The 19,404-nt window shown below is 41.1% G+C and overlaps 2 protein-coding genes across 7 annotated transcripts; both read left to right on the top strand.

Annotated features, from left to right (window-relative positions):
- The first annotated feature begins 1,259 nt into the window (after window positions 1-1,259).
- manea (mannosidase, endo-alpha) lies at window positions 1,260-5,490 on the top strand. 6 transcript variants are annotated; one of them, XM_086182551.1, is made up of 6 exons: window positions 1,260-1,396; window positions 1,688-1,813; window positions 1,900-2,313; window positions 2,936-3,045; window positions 4,013-4,089; window positions 4,225-5,489. In XM_086182551.1, exons 2-6 carry the CDS (start codon window positions 1,771-1,773, stop codon window positions 4,856-4,858), a joined length of 1,278 nt encoding a protein of 425 aa, XP_086038677.1. In that variant the 5' UTR covers window positions 1,260-1,396; window positions 1,688-1,770; the 3' UTR covers window positions 4,859-5,489. The 6 variants fall into 6 exon arrangements, with proteins under 6 accessions (XP_086038677.1, XP_086038676.1, XP_086038673.1 ...); XM_086182550.1 differs by having other exon boundaries at window positions 1,260-1,400; XM_086182552.1 differs by lacking the exon at window positions 1,260-1,396 and adding an exon at window positions 1,415-1,569 and having other exon boundaries at window positions 4,225-5,490.
- A 1,600-nt stretch (window positions 5,491-7,090) lies between these two features.
- On the top strand, window positions 7,091-14,265 carry fut9a (fucosyltransferase 9a). Its single transcript, XM_086182553.1, has 3 exons — window positions 7,091-7,493; window positions 8,976-9,186; window positions 10,385-14,265. Exon 3 carries the CDS (start codon window positions 10,393-10,395, stop codon window positions 11,473-11,475), a length of 1,083 nt encoding a protein of 360 aa, XP_086038679.1. The 5' UTR covers window positions 7,091-7,493; window positions 8,976-9,186; window positions 10,385-10,392; the 3' UTR covers window positions 11,476-14,265.
- Window positions 14,266-19,404: the final 5,139 nt, after the last annotated feature.

Here is a 19,404-nt window from a genome sequence, read left to right as displayed (position 1 = left end):
AACTAAAACTGTTTTGTTCCTTTTAATGCGCAGTTTTCTATTGCATGAAGTAGGCAAAGCCAACAAGAAGAAAATCAGGTGAAAAATCTGCAGTATACATGTTTTGTCAGTCTCTGTACACTGCGGCGTTACACTTTGTCAGTGTGAGGCACCTTCACCCAAAAGTTCAAAGCGTTGTTCCTGAATGCAACCGGGAGGTCACTGGGGTCAGGAGGACACATGGAGGTGAGACGAGCCAATCGACATTCCCACCTTCACGGGGAGGGGAGTGGTAGACAATCCCCTGTGAGCTGAATGTGGGAAGAACAACACGTTTTGAATTGATCTGACGGGAAGCCATTTGTATTTATCATACATTGATAGTTCCCACAATGAAACTGATTGCGATGAGCGAATTTTCAGCGTGATTAACAAGCTGTTGTTGCCCTGAAAGGAGGATGCCCACATTTCTGTCCTTACTGCACGAACACATCGATAGCCACGCTTACATTTTGAATAAGTCAATATACAAAGTTTTATTATAGTCTGTTTTTATTCACAAAATGAAACGGGCAACTGAAATCAGTATTCATTCGTCTTCACGGTGTTTCCTCACCTTACAAATCACTCCATCTTGTTTCGAAGTAACTCGAAACTGCAGAGATTTTTTTTTAATGTTAAAGTGGACATGTTTTACATAATAATACTTTATTGTTACTCATTTGACAGAAAACCAATCAAACACTATTTTTAAATGATTCATCAAATACAATTTCCAACATTCTCTAAACTATAAGCTGCTTTCTTCCACCGCTACTTTAAAACTTGTGTTTGGATTTTGTTTTGTTGCTAGACATTTCTCCCTCCGTCCAAAATAAAACTTATATAAACACTGATATGGTATTTAACACACACACACACACACACACACACACACACACACACACACACACACACACACAACACAACACAACACAACACAAGCGCACATGCACACGCTAATACGTAAAATATATCGACATAAATACGTGTTTAAATTCAAAACAAATCTGACTCCCTAGAGCGCTATAATTGATTAATTAATTAATTATTATTAATTATGAAAACTTGTCTTTGGATATTTTCATGACTTCCGAGTCGATACGACATGTATTTGAATGTATTTATTGAAAACGACTGCTTTTGAGTCAAAGGTAGGACAGTTTGGTCAATACAAACCCCCAAACGATTGGGGCAGCAGACGTGAGCTTTGACGCTCGTGACCGGAAACACGTAACACGTTCAACGGCTTCTTAAACAACATGGATGGTCTCAGTCCAGTCTCATCCACCGACGGAGCCTTTACAGATCTGTGACGTTCTCCATCTACGGCTATTGAACCAGAAGTGAAGCTTGTGTTTCGTCTTCTCCATCTCACGTAGGTAAAATAATTTATTAAGTGTTGCCGAAGGTAGGGGAGGGGCTGCATTTAACGTTTATGTTTATATCTGCTTAGTTCCGGGAGTAATTTAAGAAGCTGTCTGTCAGTTGGTAATAGTGTGTCAGTCAGTGTTGGCGAGTTGTTGACAAGTTCAAAGTTCATCAATGCAGGTGGAGTTGAAGCAGCTGTTAGCTTGTTATTCTGTGTCTGTGCTTTAGCTTTCATAGTCCAAATCCTGTAACTTTAACTAGCTCTCTCTCCCTTTGCATCTCTCTTGTCTTTGGTCAGATGCTATATTTCTGGCTCCTTCAGCACTCAGCAGGTTCTAATGGCTTCCTCCCCAGCATCAGTGCCTCCCTGCTGTTTGAACAATGACGTGTGGCAAGCCTCAAGCTCTGACTGAAGGATGGCGAGGTTTAGGCGGAAATCATGCATCACATTTATTGCTTTGGTCTTGCTTGTCCTCATCGTAACGGTAATATTGAAATCACTTACACCAGAGGACCCTGCATTCAGCAGCCCGGTGGGTGGCGAGCTGTTTCCAGACAGCAAGAATGACAAACAGATCCAGAGAGACAAGAAGGCTGAAAGCAACCAGATGAAGGCGACCGAATCAGTCCAGTCAGATAAGGAGCTGGAAGCTACGCTGAGGAAGTTCCCTCCTCCCAACTACTACCTCCATGCCTTTTACTACACTTGGTATGGAAACCCAAAGTTTGATGGCAAGTACATCCACTGGGACCACCCACAGTTGCCACACTGGGACTTCAAGGTGGCTCAGGGGTATCCACAAGGGCAGCATAACCCCCCTGATGATATTGGGTCCAACTTCTTCCCGGCTTTAGGGGCTTACAGCTCCAGAGACCCCTCTGTTGTAGAGGCTCATATGCAGCAGCTGCGTACAGCAGCAATCGGTAAGATGAGACAGAGATTGATCTGAACCTCACCCCAGGGATCTATTTTGGGACGATAGCATTAGGGCTGGGTTCATGAATAAGATATTCCTATGGCACTGACTGTATTGCTTCTATAGTTCCTCAATATGCGTCATCATTTAATACCAAATTTGAACACCTGAGGAGTAAACCTCTAACTTGTGGTTTATGTTTTTGGAACAGCTTTGATTGGGGGGGGGGGGGGGGTGAAAACCTACTGAAACATATTTGTTAAATCAGTTTACATTTTCATGTTGTGATACACTTTTGAAAATTTTCAAATTGGATTATATTTTTATCGATTGAAAAAAGTATCGTGCTCGTTCATCATTTCATTAGAGACATTAGTGTCAGGACACAGTAACAGGAAAAAATACACTCCAGTATAAATGACTTCAGATACTTGTAAGGTGTCATAAACTTGATTCTCTGATCATAAACATAAAAAAATCCCTGTTGCAAAAATTTGTATTAATATGCTTAACAATTATCTGTCTCCCTTTAACACATTTAGTGTCACAGCAGTACTCGTATTACATAATTACGAGATATGTCCTATTTATCTGCAGTTATGTGGTTTTTCATCATTTTTTTTTGTCAGGTGTCCTTGCTGTTTCCTGGTATCCTCCTGATATGAAGGATGACAACGGGGAGCCAACAGATGACATCGTACCTTTGCTGCTGGAGGTGGCACATAAATACCAGATTAAGGTCTGTGGGTTCCCAGTATTGGGCCTGACTTAACGCTTTTTGTTTGGTAACCAGTAAATAATGAAATGCGTCAATCTCTTCAAGGCCCAGTCTGCAGGAAGTAGTGGCATCTAGTTCAGGAAAAAATACAGTTGGCTTGCAGGGTCATTCTTTTAAACGTCTCATAGCGCTGCATTGTTAGCCTTCATCTGGGTGACTTTTGGATTGAAATGAGGCAGAAATAACCACATTATATCAGTCATTCAATTAGCACGACAAAATTTCTCCATCTCCTTTGCCATGAGCCAGCTCTCTTCCCTCAATTGTGTTTTTCCCCCCCCCCTCATCTGCATCCTTTGTGTATCTACATAAATTCTGTGGTGATTTCGTCATCGGCCAGACAGTTTCAGCGATCGGCTGTATGAAAATAGTAAAAATACAGTCAAAACAGAGCACAAAACTCTCTACAGGCTCTTTTTAAAGAGAGGGCACAGCTTAAATAGGATACTCGTTAAAATAAATAATTGGGGTGAAATAATCATATTTTACCTTCTGCCATCAGCTGTTAGCTAACAGTTGGCTGCTAAATAAGAGGGAAATATAACTTTACATGCAACTGAAACCTCATATGCTAACAGTCGTAGTATTTTGTCCAAGTAGTGTCACCAGCCATAGCTGTCCAAGGTTGCTGAGTTGCTGAAGCAAATCATGTAAAGGTAGACGTAAGATGGCAGGTTCCAAAAGGGAGGACACACTGCCTGTGATGATGGGCTCATTCTTAGCCAATGGAAACACAGAATTATTATTTTCAGGTGTTGCCACACGAATTAACATGTAGTTATGAAGATTCAATGTGCGACAATAGAACCCGCTAAAATCTACAAATGATCCCTTTAATGAATAAGTTACATTTGTCATTAAGAGTGCAAAATGTTTGTGTTGCCCTTAGAAGCGTGTTTGTCGAATTTTTGATGTCATTTGTCTGCAGGTCGCTTTTCACATTGAACCGTACAAAGGAAGAGATGAAGTCAACATGTACACAAATGTCAAATACATCATTGAAAAGTAAGTTGTCCTGCCGTGTTTCCCGGTCGTCCGTCAAATGTCGGTTGTGTGATCATCTCTTCCATCATTACTCATGACATCAGGCAGTACTTATTATCTTCACACCAGCGTTTGAATTCGTGTTTATCTCCTCAGATATGGAGAGCACCCAGCTTTCTTCAAGTTCAGGACAACCACTGGCAAGCTTCTTCCTCTCTTCTATGTCTATGACTCATACCTGATGAACTCGGAGCAGTGGGCCAAACTACTTAAACACACCGAGAGTAACAGCATCAGGGATACCCCTTATGACGCCACCTTCATCGCTCTGCTGGTTGATGAGAAACACAAGAGGGATATTCTGACTGCTGGTTTCGACGGTGTTTATACGTACTTTGCCACTAATGGGTTCTCCTACGGGTCCACTCAGCGAAACTGGGACACTATTAAGTCTTTCTGTGAGGACAACAATCTGATATTCATTCCAAGTGTAGGTCCGGGCTACATCGACACCAGCGTCCGACCCTGGAACTTCCAAAACACCAGAAACCGCATCAACGGGAAGTATTATGAGACCTCACTGAGTGCTGCGCTCGCGGCAAGGCCTGATTTTATCTCCATAACGTCTTTTAATGAATGGCACGAGGGGACTCAGATTGAGATGGCCATTCCTAAAACAAGCCAGACTGTCTATTTGGATTATTTACCCAATAAACCAACGATCTACCTGGAGATAACTCGAAAATGGGCTGCGATATTTGGCGGCGAGCGCAGAAGATGGCAGGAATGAGCTACCACCAGAGTTATTTCTTTCATCTGGGGTTGTAAATTGAAGCAGCAGAACGCACAGCGAACTAAAAAGGATGAATCACTGTGTGAGGGAAACGATTTGCGAAGCCACAAGCAAGAAAACGACATCATGATTTTAATTCCAGCTGCACTGTGATGTACGTTTCTGGTTGGGTCATTGATTATTAAAATCATGTCTTATTCTTGTTTACACAGCCGGGAACATTTGAGCATTAACTTGATCAGCATGTTTTATCTCTGTCACGGCTGGAGTTGTGCATAGGCATGCTTGGCCTCTCTGTAAACTGTGACTATATTAAACCTCAATAGAAATGAATAAAAGTGCACTCTAGAACAAGAAGGAAAGGTGACTAACCAAAGCGGCATGAAGCTGTTTCCTTTCTCTTTTAAAATCTACCTCAGCTCAAAATAATTCAAATCGAAAGCATCAACTCACAATAGATGTTGATGCTTGATGGGCTCGTCATCCGAAAATCTTGAGATGAGTCACAGCGATGACAGGGCAGCCGGGGAGAATATGTCATTTCTAGTCAGAATTTACTTAGATTTTTATGGTAATAATCCTCAGTAATGGGCTGTCAGCACAGTAAAGGCTGCATCCACCCGTCCATTTTCTATACCGCTTATCCATTAAGGGTTGCGGGGGGGGGGGGGGGGGGGGGTGGAGCTTATCCCAGGTGACATCGGGTGAGACGCGGGGTTCGCCCTGGACAGGTCGCCAGTTGTTCGCAGGGCCATCAGGAGCAATTAGGGGCTCAGTATCTTGCTCCAGGATACTTGGACATGGTCACCAGGGGAAGTGAGGATTGGTTGCTGGACGGCCGCTCTACCTCAGAGCCATACTGCCCTGTTGGCTACAGCTCATGATTTTTTTAAATTCTCGATCAATATTATTCAATGAATCACATAATCTCCAGTGGTGTTCCTGGGGAATAATGGAAAATCTCTCTGAAGTGCAGACCCAGACACTTAGTTTCTTTTCTGGTATTTATCGAAGTCCAGTTTTGGTTCAAGAGGAAGTAGTTGTGTTGATGTCATAGATTAAAATATTTTAACCAAAGTAATCTGATTTGATTTTTTTTTTTTTTTAATGAGCCCTGGAAGGCTTTACACGGAAGTGGACCTTGAAGTAGTAGTAATTGTAAATCACTGGTGTAAAAAAATGTCTGGTGTAAAAAGAACACTCCACTCCACCAAAATGATGAATTCAAAAGACTTATTTCTCCCTCTAACAGCCTAAAACGCATAGTCTTAATTTTTTTCTCCAAAATGACCACTAAATAGTAAGGGATTCTTATATTTAAGAGCGTAGAACCAGAAAATATTCATCATTTTTGTTTGAATATGATGAAAACAATCAAATATGAATGTAATGAAAGGTTAATTATCTCTTCCTTGTGACTTAATGATTGAACTGCTCATATCTGATGCTGCACGTGTAACTCAAACACACCCAATAATATGTTTGAGACCCATTCGCTTTGTAAAAGAGTCAGACGAACTTTACCATTTACGTCACTGCGCACTAACGTAGAGGAGAATCCGGAGTAGTCTTAAAGATCTGTGCTGAGGGTCATGGAGGTCCAGGCTTTTTATTAAACTCTTGAACAGAAAGCCTGAGTTACAAGCAGGGGCGCGGAGTTGGAGAGAAAAGGGCATTTACTGGGCGGAATGAAAGACGCCATTGAGTTGCTTTATGGTAATTGTTGGAGTTTTCTTTTTTTTTTTTTTTTTTTTTGGAGCCTCACTCAACGGGAATGAAGTGTAGGGATCTGTGCTTCTGCTGCACACATCCTTTGAAAAAAAAAAAAGATCAATAGTCGACATCTTTGAATAATAATGAGCTTTTAAAGGTTGCAAATGATCCCACGTGTTGAATTAAAACACTGTATGTTGTTAAATTACCGTAAATGACGTAGCCCTGCTTTTCAGCTGCATCATTAATATGTGGTGCATAAATCCTTGTTTTGTTTGTGTTTGTGCGTGTGTGTGTGTGTTTTTGTTTCATTTAGTAATATTCGATAAAGAGTGAATGAAAACCATCATCGGGTCAGTGGGTGTAATAATAATGAAGGTGTAATATGCACTAACGCTTTTTCTCTGCGAGTCACACACACAAACGCGCGCGCACACACACACCAACACACACACACTCACGCACGCACACACGTTAGAGCGCGCGGCCACGGCCTGCAGCTGCAGTGACGGTAAACAGCAAGGTAGCGCATGGGCAGCCGGCAGGGAATTATTCCACATCGCATCACATCCCTCGGCATATATGGCGTCCTCACACACACAACCATGCATTTAACGTGCAAGCTGAGGGGGTAGTCATTTTTTTTCTTTTTTCTTTTTTTTTTTTTAATGTGCGGCATCCATTGCGTCGGTGTGTAGCACTGGGGAAGAATCAGCGCACATTGCTACAGTAGGTGTCATTTCTCTGGATCGACACGATGGATGTGGGCTCATCCGGTTCTAACCCTGCAAACACGGCGGACGGGCGCGATTTTTCATTCCAAACACATCCGCATCTCCCGCGTGTTGTAAGGTGTCTTTGAGAAGCATCTGGAGGAAATGACAAGAAAGGTCTATTTTGACTCACGCCTCTCGAGATGGTGAGTGAAATGCATGGCTATTTTCCCTCCTCCACCCCATGACTGATCAGCACCTGGTGGAGGCAAGAAATCCTCGCCAGCTAATTAGAAATGATCCCCACTGATTCCCCCCCCCCCCATGGGATTTATGTATAATTTTACATTTTTGAAGCTGTTTCCACATCATTTTCAGCACCATCCACCTCGCTATTATTCATAATCTGCACGGTTTGGGGAGCGCGAAGGGACACCACATGAAATATTTCAGTATATCCACTTCAGTGCAGTCACGCTGCACGATTACAAATAGTCCACAGCATCACGTTTGAAAATGACCTTCAGTGCTCGGTGGCTGGAAATTCACCTGAGATTGGGTGTCATTGTAATCAGTGCTGTGGCCTTCCTGACACTTATAAATCCAAGTGTAATAATACTAAACAAATACACTACCTGTTACCAAAACCACATTTGATGCATCCTTCTGAGTGATGCAACCAAAATCTGTCGCTGTGTTTCCCCCCTCTCCGCTCATTTCAAACGCTGCAGACTACTCACCCATGCGCTGCTGTCCCAAATACATCACAATGCATTTGCCAAAACCCCTGCTATGTCATTTAAAATCTGAATGAATGCTTGAGCTGCACACATTCTGCTGTCTTTTCTGTTGGCACAAGATGGAAGTGTGAACTATATTACCTTCTGGTACTGTGACCTCAGCATCATCACCATGGAGACATTCTAACTTATCCGCACATTTAATAAGCCAGATTTTGATCCCTGCCTGCGCCTCTTCTCTGAATCTCCTCTGTCTTTGTATATACCGTATATCCCTGACAATACATGCATATATGCATGAGCCGTATCCTTTATCATGCAAAGAGCTCATAACTCGTGCTGACAGAAAGCATGTTTTAGCGGTGTAAGAAGATTTGCCCACATGAAAATATATTGATAGTGTAAGCCTTTAAAAGGAGTCACACTCATGTGGCCCTTGCTCACGTGGTCGCAGATTATGGCTGTAGGAGAAGACATAGACTTGTTGTTGCGGTTTTGTGAGGGCAACCCGTGTATGAGTTTGTCATATTCATTCAAATCTGTTTAGCGCTTAAAAATCCCATCTCAAGCTGTATATCTACACTTGCACGGCCTCTTTACGCAACATGCAGGTGTGTGTGTGTGTGTGTGTGTGTGTGTGTGTGTGTGTGTGTGAGAGAATCTGGGTTTTTTTTTCTACACCCCTCAACCTTCAGATGGCAGCATTCTCTTACAATACATGCTAATAACAGCTGGAAGCTTACTGGAACACCAAATAACATGCATGATTAACTGGCCATTTATAAAGACCTGTAGTGTTTTAATGAAAATGAACATTGGTTGGCATGAACCAGCTATCTTCTGCACACTTACAGCGTAGTGCTGCATATATTTTGTTTCTGTCTTGACATTTTGTTCCTTTTCCCTCCACACAGCCTAATTGATTCTCTTTTTCTGCTTGTGTGAAAGGCGGCATCATTAGGAAGACCTGTACATCCAAGATCAAACACACCTTATTAGACCATTAAGGATCATTATTATTCTGTGTAAGGGCAAAAAGGCATCCATTTCAAAGAAGAAGCACACAGAAGATTGATCCCACTCTTGATTCAATGTAGGAACAACGATTCCCACATCCTCCACTCTTGCTTGGATTTCAGCTTTCAGTCAAATCCACCAGGTTTGTACAATAATGTGCTTAAGAAGGCAACAAAATCTTTGAGTATTGATGCAAACTATTGATACAGTACAAAAGTGGTACACAGTGTCTACATGCAGAGGCTTGCTAACTACATTCGATTATTACGAAAATTATATCCAAAGCCAATGATTCAGTATAACAGACATTTTTAGAATTACATGTTGTTAATTTGTAGGACCTTAAAGAAACACAACAATTATTATTTTTTTGGCTTGAACCAGACAAGGAGATAGATGCCATTCTCTCCTACATGTGTGCCTTGGAGAGCTCAGACCTACAGAGACCTGCTGACCGCTAGTTTGCGTAGCGTCGCGAATGGTTCTGGATAAGAAGTTGTAAGGGGATAGGGTTAGAATTGTTTTGGGGCTGGGTCGGAAGTCGTAGTGGCATCACAATCAAGTTGACTGCTGTAGAAGTAGGGAATAAACAAACACACACACACACACACACACACATTACTGATGTCTCACCAATTCACTAAGTTAAAGCATGCTCTTGGTCGTATTTTGTGTATACAAAGGTCATGGCAACGAGTCTCCAGCAAGAAGATGAATAGCACTGCATGTACGACTGATTTAATGTGACACAATTAAGACATAAGCGCTAAACCAGTTTATCATCTAAGCGTTCAGGCTATCGATGAATGAGGTAGCCATTTTGTATTCCGATTTCAGATTCGTGATGTTTTCAAGTTCAACTGGAACAAATCATTAACATAACTCTGTCAAAAGTCCTCAAATAAAGTGATAAGTGCAGTTGCTATTCTAGTTGATGTTAGAAAAGTAGGTCAGACTATGTCCCTGGTCTAAAATTACACGTCTCACAATATTGAGTTGTTGCTTCATATTATGCACAACCCTTGTTGTATTAATGCAGGCCAAGACTGTTTTGGATAAAAGTGTTTTAGGTCTGTTTTGTCAGAGGTAAGCTAACACTTCTCATCCATGACAATTCATAGTGCTAAGCTAGCTAGCAGTTAGCTGGTTTCTGCACGTCTCAGCTCACTAATGCTCACACACAAGAGAGAAGGTTTTCTTCTTGTCTGGGGGAGGGTGTTAAAAAAGCAAATTTCGCCCAAAGTTGCTTTCTTCCTTTAACGTGATTAGGTGATAAATCTATATCCTCTTCATCTGAATCATGGTTTTACTCTACCTTTTCTGTGCTTTGCCCTTTTTAGGACAGAGTATGCCATCTGCACCTTTTCACAGAATCCTACGACCCCTTCTGCTCGGCACGTTCATACTGGGATGCTGTGTGACTCTGTTTTTGATGTATTTTAAACCGTCCACCAGCTGGTTATCAGGTCCTGTAGAGTCAACAGCATCAACAGACCGTGTCAAAAACCTCTTCTCCACTAAAAGCGATAAAAATGTGACCACCGTTCTGATCTGGCTCTGGCCCTTTGGACAAACGTACGACCTGAGCGTCTGCAGCTCTCTCTTCAACATTGAGGGCTGCCTCATCACAGCAGACAGGAACCTCTACAACAAGTCTGATGGGGTTGTTATTCATCACAGAGACATCTGCACCGATCTGTCCAACCTGCCGCCGCTCCAGCGACCATCCTTTCAGAAGTGGATTTGGATGAACCTGGAGTCCCCGTCACACTCCTCTCAGTTGCCTGGCATTGAGAATCTGTTCAATCTAACTCTCAATTACCGCCAGGATGCTGACATTGAAGTGCCTTATGGGTCCATCGTAGCAGCGGAGGGTGAGGAGGACTTTGTCCCACCTAGTAAGAATAAGCTGATCTGCTGGATTGTGAGTAATTGGAACCAAGACCATGTGCGAGTGAAATACTACAATGAGTTGTACAAGCACATTGAGGTTCATGCATATGGACAAGCTTTTGGGGAGTATATTTCTGACCAAGACTACTTCCCCACCATCGCCAGCTGTAAGTTCTACCTGGCATTTGAGAACTCCATCCACAAGGACTACATCACTGAAAAACTGTACAACCCTCTCTCAGTGGGGACAGTTCCAGTGGTTCTCGGCCCACCCCGACAGAACTACGAGAACTATATCCAGGGAGACGCCTTCATCCATGTGGACGACTTCTCCTCACCAAAGGAGCTGGCTGATTACCTGCTGCTCCTGGATAAGAATGAGGAAATGTACCTCAGGTACTTTGAGTGGCGGCGGCACTTTAAAGTGAAGAAGGCCTATTTCTGGGCAGAGCACACATGCCTGGCTTGTGATTACCTGCGTAGGCACAAGGAGTACAAGGCATTCAATAATCTTGACAAGTGGTACTGGGGTGGATAGTGCTTTCGAAGGGCTATGCAGCGCTTGGTTTTTTTGTTGTTGTTGTTGCTGTTGTTTTTTTGAAGGCTTTAAGATTTTGATCCCTCAGTTAACATAAAGGTTCAGTAAAGTTCTTTCCAGATCTCCTAAATGAGATTTATTTTATTGGTTCAGTGGCCCAGTGAGAGACCCATCTTGTTTTTAAAGCCAATTTTGCTAAGCCTTACTTTGCCTTTTGCATTCTTTATTTAATTTTCTTTTTAGAATTACACGTGCACATTTTTTAAAACTTTATCATCCACGTTTTGCTTCATGTGACCTCTTTTGCTACTTACTTGGTTGTATCGTTTTTGTTGTTTTTATTTTGTTAGTATGAATGCTTGATTGTATGACCTGTAAAACAGATAACACTGATGTCAGTTTTTGAAGTGGCGCAACGATAATGAGGGAGACTGACGTGAAAATATATGTTATATTTATTCAAGTGAGGCATTATATGATAAAAAAAAACCAATCTCATTTGTGCTAGTGATGCAGTCACCTATGCAGTGTTTACTGAACTCAAATGTGAAAGTAGTCCAACTATGTCATTGTACATATTGCGTATTTTTTTGGAATTACGTAGCTGTCTTCTTTTGTTTTATCCTCATCCATATTTTTCTATGATGCACACGTTACCCAAATGTACAGTGAGACAGACGGTTATTGTATGATGTGGTGGCATATGGTGATCATTAGCCCCCGTAGCCTCTGACAGCAGATGTGACTGCTATGTGAGCGGGAGGTTACTATTTTAATCATGTTGTGAATCGTTCATTGTCACATGTGTCAGTGCAGTTGGACCCCATGTGGATGGTAGAACAGCGCAGTAGCCAGCAATATGAATCTCCCCCACACCTCATTATGCATTCCGATCTACAAAAGTCAGTTATATATAATTGAACAGAGCAATGGCACGGAGTGTAAAATTAACATTTAACTGGATCTTTTTCTTCATGCTGTTTTAAGTGTACATTGTACTCTCATCCCACAAGGTGACCTTACACTGATATATTCAACTACTTCATCCGATGTTAGTGAATGTGAACAAGGATCCGATCAGCTGTTCTTATGTTTATTAAGAAAAAAAATGTGAAAATCTGCTGCAAGATCATGCATATTTCTGTCTTTGGATCATCACACCGCTGTGTTGCATGCAAAGGACATTTTTCTGGATCTTTTTTTTGTTTGTTTTTTGTTTACACTCGTGTTTACAGTCTTGCGGCTTGCCTGCCAACCTACGACCACTCAAAATAACACTACAAGAACTTTTTTCTTTTTTTTTCATCTGTAGATATCACATCAAATTCACTGAACAAAGCACCTGAAACAGCACTCAGCAGCTATTGACAGGATGGGGACGTTTTTACAGAAAGTAACTGTGCAAATCCATGTCAACATTTTATGCAAGATGAGCCTGCAGCTTCTTGGTCAAAACATGTTTCAGGTTATTGTCATTTTTATATTTCTTCTCTGTCAAAAGGGACCACTGATGTAAATCAGGATGAACTGAATTATTATTTTTCATATGGCGTATGGTTCCAAACACAATAGTGATAATAATCTGTGTGCGTATGTATGTATGTATGTATGTATGTATATATATATATATGTGTGTGTGTGTGCGTGTGTACTTTTCATCAGACTTTTCATCTGATTCACACCGGTCCATCAACACAAATCACTCCTGTACGTGCACAAGACTGAGAGCACAAGAGTGTTTGCATTTATGATAAAAACGTGTTGTATATATTTTTTAATGTTCAAAATCTCTTTCTAACATGCAAAAATGTCGTCAGGCTACCTTTCTACGTAACGTTGGTGCTTGATAAAGACTGTGAATCAAGACGACAGGCGAGGGAAAGAATAAGCCGTGGCAGTGCTGTTGTATTTCCATTAAGGGAGGCAGATGTTTTTTTTTGTTGTTTTTTGACGAGATGGTAATTCTATTGGTGTGACTGAAATGAAAAGAGTTGTGCCAAAACGCAGCAGAGATATAGCACTTTTATTCATGTGGAGTTGTGTGACTCATTGTGCTGGTGGCTGTCTTAGATGGAGCTGTTGTCAAAAGATCTCTGCTTCCCACAAATTTACTATGAAACTGCCATTCATGGTCTCATATTGTACTGTCAAATCTTATGTATGAAAACAGTTTCTTGTTCACTGTGGTTGGTATAACTTTGAAGAATGCATTTTTGGGCTTTTCTGTTTATCGTGTCTTTCATCCCACTTTTTTTTTTTTTTTTTTTTTAATTTTTGCACAAAAATCAACACGGGAAGCTTGGTCTGCTCAGTCCCCTGTCCGAGTATGTGAGTGTCCCCGTACCAGAGAGTGAATCAGGCAGGCGCTGACCTGGCACTGATATTGCTGATGTCCTTAAAAAAAAAAAAAAACGTGTATGTGGGATGAAATCTTTGCGTGTGGGTGACATGAGATTTCTCCAGAAATGCTCATTTTCACTGAGTAAGTCAGTGAGTCAATCAGTACAAGTTTTTTGCCAAATCACTGTATTTTGCCAAAATGTTGTGTTTTAATTGTGGATGTCTAATAGTGTCAAAGAAAATAAAGATATGGACAACTGAGCAAACATGAGTGAAGCATAAAGCACTTTTATTGTTTTTACAAGAGACACCTGATGTTATATTTGACTGGTTACATTGCCTACCTTAAAGTCCAGCTAAAACTGCATTTTGAGTTTCTCTGCTGTATCGTGTCCCATTGTATAGATGTAAATATCCCATTTTCCCCTAAATGAATAAATTCAAGCTAACGTGTCCATAATTGTGGTATTTTTGGGGGGGAGAAACAAGGTCTGTGGAGGTGAAAAGCTGAAGACACATGGATGTATCATTTCTTCTTAGCTAGTTAGCTTATTCATTTACCTGGTAAACAGGCATACATGATGCTAAAAGTCTATGATTGATGGATGCTGGATGTTGTGATAGATGATTATGTAACCATGCATCAGATTTTGTCGTGCAGTAGGAAAATGGCTTGGATTTTGATGTAAAAAGAAATTGATTTTCAGAGGTATTTTTAACATACATGTTTGAATAGGTGAACAGTATGTCCAAGAATCTGATCCAAGCTCAAATTTAAAGCAGGCTCTGTAGTGATGTATAATTATCATTTTGACAATGTGTAATGTGAGATGTCACCCATAGTGATGAGCCTATAGAGAATTCTCGCCCAACTCAGCAGCTTCCCTTGGCTTTATGAAGCTTTATAGCTTGTCAGCTCATTCTTTAGCTGCCTGACCCTCAACTTAAGTGTTTCTTTTCACTCTAAGCACCCTCACAATGTCCTTTCATACGCACGTATTGTACATTACCCACTCAACAACAAATAGCATGACACAGTTACAAAAAACAGTGACACAGCAACAAAAAAAGAAGCTGAGAGTGAAGAACTATTTAACATAAGAATGGAAAGATGATTATTAGAGATGGAAGAAAGCAGAGCTTGTGACCTTTGGACAGAGACAAGCGAGATGCTGCCCCTGCTTCGAGAATCTACTGTATGCAAAGCTAAGCTAAGCTAAGCCTTGCTAAACTAAACTTTAGCCGGATTTGGCTCTTCACTTCACAGACATAAGATGATATCTACAGTATTATCTCTTCAAAAAGCAAACAGATTTATAAATTCAGGCTATTGCCCTGAAACAATTGAACTATTCTGATAAATTTGTTCAGTCCAGATAAAGGGAGCTGGTTGTGGCACATTTTATAGTATGCAGCCTAAAAAAGTGTTCTTGGATCTATATCAGATGTAATTTTTTCCACAATTGTTGCCCACACGGTCATACAGTACCCTGCAATGCAGGCAAAGGTATAAATAGCTATACAAAATCCTTGATAAGTGATTGATGAGAGCAAGGAGAGTGTGTTGTGGTAGTTACGCCATGATCCTCTGGCTGTTGTTAGTTACACTATATCCTCACTTGCTCTTTGGTATTTCCAGTCATATCTTTTGCCACTAGAGATGAATCACACATCTTTGTCAACTGCTTTCACTTAACACTACAGGTCAAATGGCTAGTGTGTGTGTGTGTGTGTATGTGTGTGTGTGTGTGTGTGTGTGTGTGTGTGTGTGTGTGTGTGTGTGTGTGTGTGTGCCTCCATGCGTATGTGCATGCGCGCGCATGGTCAGTGGTATAAATAATCCATCAGTGTCATTTGGGGATTCAAGTGAAAGTTCAGTTGTCAGGGGTTGTCCCTCCAGTTAACAAAACTCAAGAAAGTGTCAGAGGAGGTTTTTGTTTTCAGCTGTGGAGTTGACATTTACATAGTTAAATTTACAACAAATCATCAGTGTAAAGCTTCCTTTGACAGTGTCTCTGTAGCTTAAAGGTACTATGACAAAACCCCTGAATTATCCAAGGATATATAAGCTACCCATTGTGGTGACAAATCTACAGAAAACCATGACCTGAAATTGTTTTGGTTTTCCACAGCTTTACTGTTCGGACTCACTCTCATGCTGCTGTTTTCCACTGACAGGCTCTAAAAAAGTCACTCTACACTACCTGTCTGATTAATATTAGGGGCTGGCTAACCCAGAAAGAAGTAGCAGCATTGAGCTAAAACACAGTCATATTTCCCTCAGGGGTTACTGGAAAAACATACTCCAAAAGGAGGTCTTGGTTCTTAAAAGTGTGCGGACTATACTATCGGTCTAAAATCTGCACCAGGCAAGCATGAATTAAATTTAACCCTGTTTGAATGTAAGAGTTTATGTACTAACATTTTAGGGGTTGTTTAGCAGTGGCCAGTGGCTCCTCCCTCCTCAACACCTTCAGGGATATACTGGCTACAGGCACTAGCGCCCACGGGTTTTAACTTTCTTGCTAGCATATCTGCCTTCTATGTCATGGTCATGAAGTACGTCCAGAGTGGGATGGCGCTTTTCTACACAACACATATTACTGCTGCACCTGCTAACATAGATTAGAAGCAGCATAGACAGGAGTTACAACAAGAATCTAAGGGCCAGTTTACACCAAAGATTTCCCATGAGGCAAAATAATTGCAGGGAAAGTTACAGTGGTGTAAACTGTCAGGTCATAAGTGATAAACAATACACTGTCTCATCTAGCTGTGAGCAGGTTTCAGATCAGTATGTTGCAAATTACGCTTGTCTTGTTGCAGATTTTTGGTGTGAACTGCCTTTGACACTTTAAACTCAACGGTGGAAAGTTCTGAAAAACACCATGAAAATGAACAAATTATAATGGACGTCTTGTACTGTTATTTTCTATGAGAGAGGATATTTTTCTTGTGTAGTTTTATTGATACAGTTTGCAGTTGTTAAATGAAAGCTACGTTATACGTACAATCTGTTGCTTGATGACTGTCAGTACCTGCGATACACATTGTGCATCGATTAGCTGCAATGGCATAAATGTCATTAAATGTGACGATATTTTATGAATGAGCAAAAGTAGTGTCTTAACTGAAATTCAGCAAGCAAAATATACGGTTAAGACGGACTTACAAACCCAAACTCATGATTAAACCTGTACTTTGCTGGTGCTGATGAATCTCAGTAAACTTGTTTATTTGTTCTACACTATTCTGGACCTGTCTAAGCACGAGGCATTGAGAGTGTAGCGGCAAAAGGTTGTCAGATCTCACAGCTTCAGAGGAAAGGAAGATCTTCTGAAGCTGTCAGAGATTCAGTGTTCCAGGGTTGTTTTGCTTTTAAATACTGTCTCTGTTTTGCAGGCTGTGAATAATTGATCAAAATTCTTGCTGTATAAAGTGACGTAAATGGGAAATGTGTACCTGACTTACCACTGTCACCCTAAGGTAACTTTCTCTACACAGATGATGAATATTGCACTAATGAGAGGCTCGGATGAGAGGATTTTAATGGGTTGTGCATTCCAAGGAGGAGACAACTTTCTCTCCTCTTTAACAGCAGAGATCACATGTCTGGATCTGTGACAGGACTCAGGACCCACTCATACCATGACTCATTTTGGTGAGAACTCGGGGCCTCCCTGAAGGGGTGTAAGGTTTTGCGAGATTGCAGCCTTTGTGGATTGTATCTTCTTGCCCCCCCAGCCCCACCCCCGCAACCCCCTATGTGGCTATCCTGTTCAGATGAAAACGCTACATTGAAATCAAGCTGTCCATGTTGCAAAGACCTGCTCAAAGGACGAGGTTTGTGTGTGTCCTCTCATTAACCACTAGAACCTCCCCTCCTCTCAACCTAATGGATCCCACTTATGCTGTCGTCATCGCCATGCCAACCAGCTGTCAACTCAGGTGCGGTGAGGCTTTTGTGCTTCATAGAGATGCAACTGTGTCATGTTGACCAGTCGACGACAAATCACCACCTCAAAGGAGCCACCTAAGTAAATGCTTCTCATCTTCTCAGGGATCTTTTGATTAAGGGGGAAACAAACGGCCCCTGACACCTGATTATAGAGACTGAATACATTATGATAAGAGCCCAGGTCAAATAAAGGCTTATTTATTGTGGCTAGACAGACAGCGTATCTCTCAGCAGCTGCTCACCTGTTGACTTCAGAGGATTAAGCAGGTAAAGGAATATGTGGGATCAGCAAGTTTTTTTTTTTCCACTGTCTAGTGTAGAATAATAATACTAGAGCAACTTCTGTTGAGACCTGTGTCTATCAGATATGATACAAATCAATTTATGACAAGCTTCAACACACACACACACACACACACACACACAAACGCAGATAAACGCTGACAATATATAAACAGCAAACAATAATCTCCACTTTAATATCCGTTGAATAATGTGGTCTTTTGACATGCAATTTGATTTCCATGACTTCCACATCACGTGCTCCAGGAGATCAGAGTTGATTTTTTTTTTTGTGTGTGTGTTTCGGTGAATATAGGTCACCTCCACCCTTGCTTGATGTCACATGACAACAGACATATTTTACGGCAAATGCAACAGAGATTAGAAGCTTTTGAGAAACAAAGACTATATTTGTCCTGCAGTTGTTTCTGGGTTCATTTGAGGTCTTTGTGGCTTTGTGATTTGCAGTTGTTGAACTGGACACAACAAGAGTACAATACAGTAGTAACTTAATCCAGAGCAGCAGATAACCCAGCATAATCTGACAAATCCACCTATTTAGATAAAAGTAGAAAAAGAGGGTTGGCTTGAAATCAGAACTATGTTCTACCCTACGTTTACGACATTTGAATACCTGACATAATAGAGTTCTGCTGAAATCGTAAAATACATTTTTTTTAGATCACAAATATCACCAAATCATCCCTACTGGTTTTTAAACATGTGTCATCGTCACACATCCAAAAATGGATGACACGCTACTGTATTTTATTAATTACAAGGGAATGTTTTCTCCATAAGGAAGTGAAAAAAATAACAGTTGGGAGAAGACAGGAGGGAAGAGAGTTCATCTTGCATTTCTTTCATCATTTCACTTCTGTCACTGACCTTCTTGTGTGTGTATACGAGGGATTAGCCTGTGGTCTGGCCTGGTGGTCTTCCCGGGCTATTTTTATGAAGATGTCCACCCCTTGATCCTTTTGGAAAATGATATGAGCACTAGATTCAAAAGTAATTAGGCAACTGTCAATCATAGATACTTGTGCTGCTTAAGAAGTATTTTTTTGAAAGTTGCAGTACATGGACAAACACTTCAATGAAATGTTAAAATGTAATGATCTGAGCATACCAAGAAACCAATCAAGAATGTGCTTTTAATTAGATTACAACAGTATCAGCTCGATGGTCCCCATCAAATTGTGATTTCTGTTTCTTCTCCTTTGATTTGCGGTTTGATTGAACATCCACACAGCTTCCTCCTTCTGAAGTGCTGCCAAGGCTCTTTCAATTGCCACTGAGAGGTCCTGGCAATATAGTTCAGTACCTGGCAACGCAAAGCTGCTGGCACC

The sequence above is a fragment of the Aulostomus chinensis genome, chromosome 17 (assembly GCF_037954235.1).
Source record: "Aulostomus chinensis isolate RoL2024-O1b breed Wild chromosome 17, RoL_Achi_v1.0, whole genome shotgun sequence".
Lineage (NCBI taxonomy): Eukaryota > Metazoa > Chordata > Actinopteri > Syngnathiformes > Aulostomidae > Aulostomus > Aulostomus chinensis.
This window is presented reverse-complemented; position numbering and strand designations above follow the sequence as displayed.

What these genes read in the sequence shown, in the direction of transcription:
- manea (XM_086182547.1), top strand. Translation starts at nt 1,806, where the DNA reads ATGGCGAGGTTTAGGCGGAAATCATGCATCACATTTATTGCTTTGGTC. An exon ending in CACATAAATACCAGATTAAG is followed by an intron (nt 3,046 to 4,012) that starts GTCTGTGGGTTC and finishes ATTTGTCTGCAG; the next exon opens with GTCGCTTTTCACATTGAACC. An exon ending in GTCAAATACATCATTGAAAA is followed by an intron (nt 4,090 to 4,224) that starts GTAAGTTGTCCT and finishes TTATCTCCTCAG; the next exon opens with ATATGGAGAGCACCCAGCTT.
- fut9a (XM_086182553.1), top strand. Translation starts at nt 10,393, where the DNA reads ATGCCATCTGCACCTTTTCACAGAATCCTACGACCCCTTCTGCTCGGC.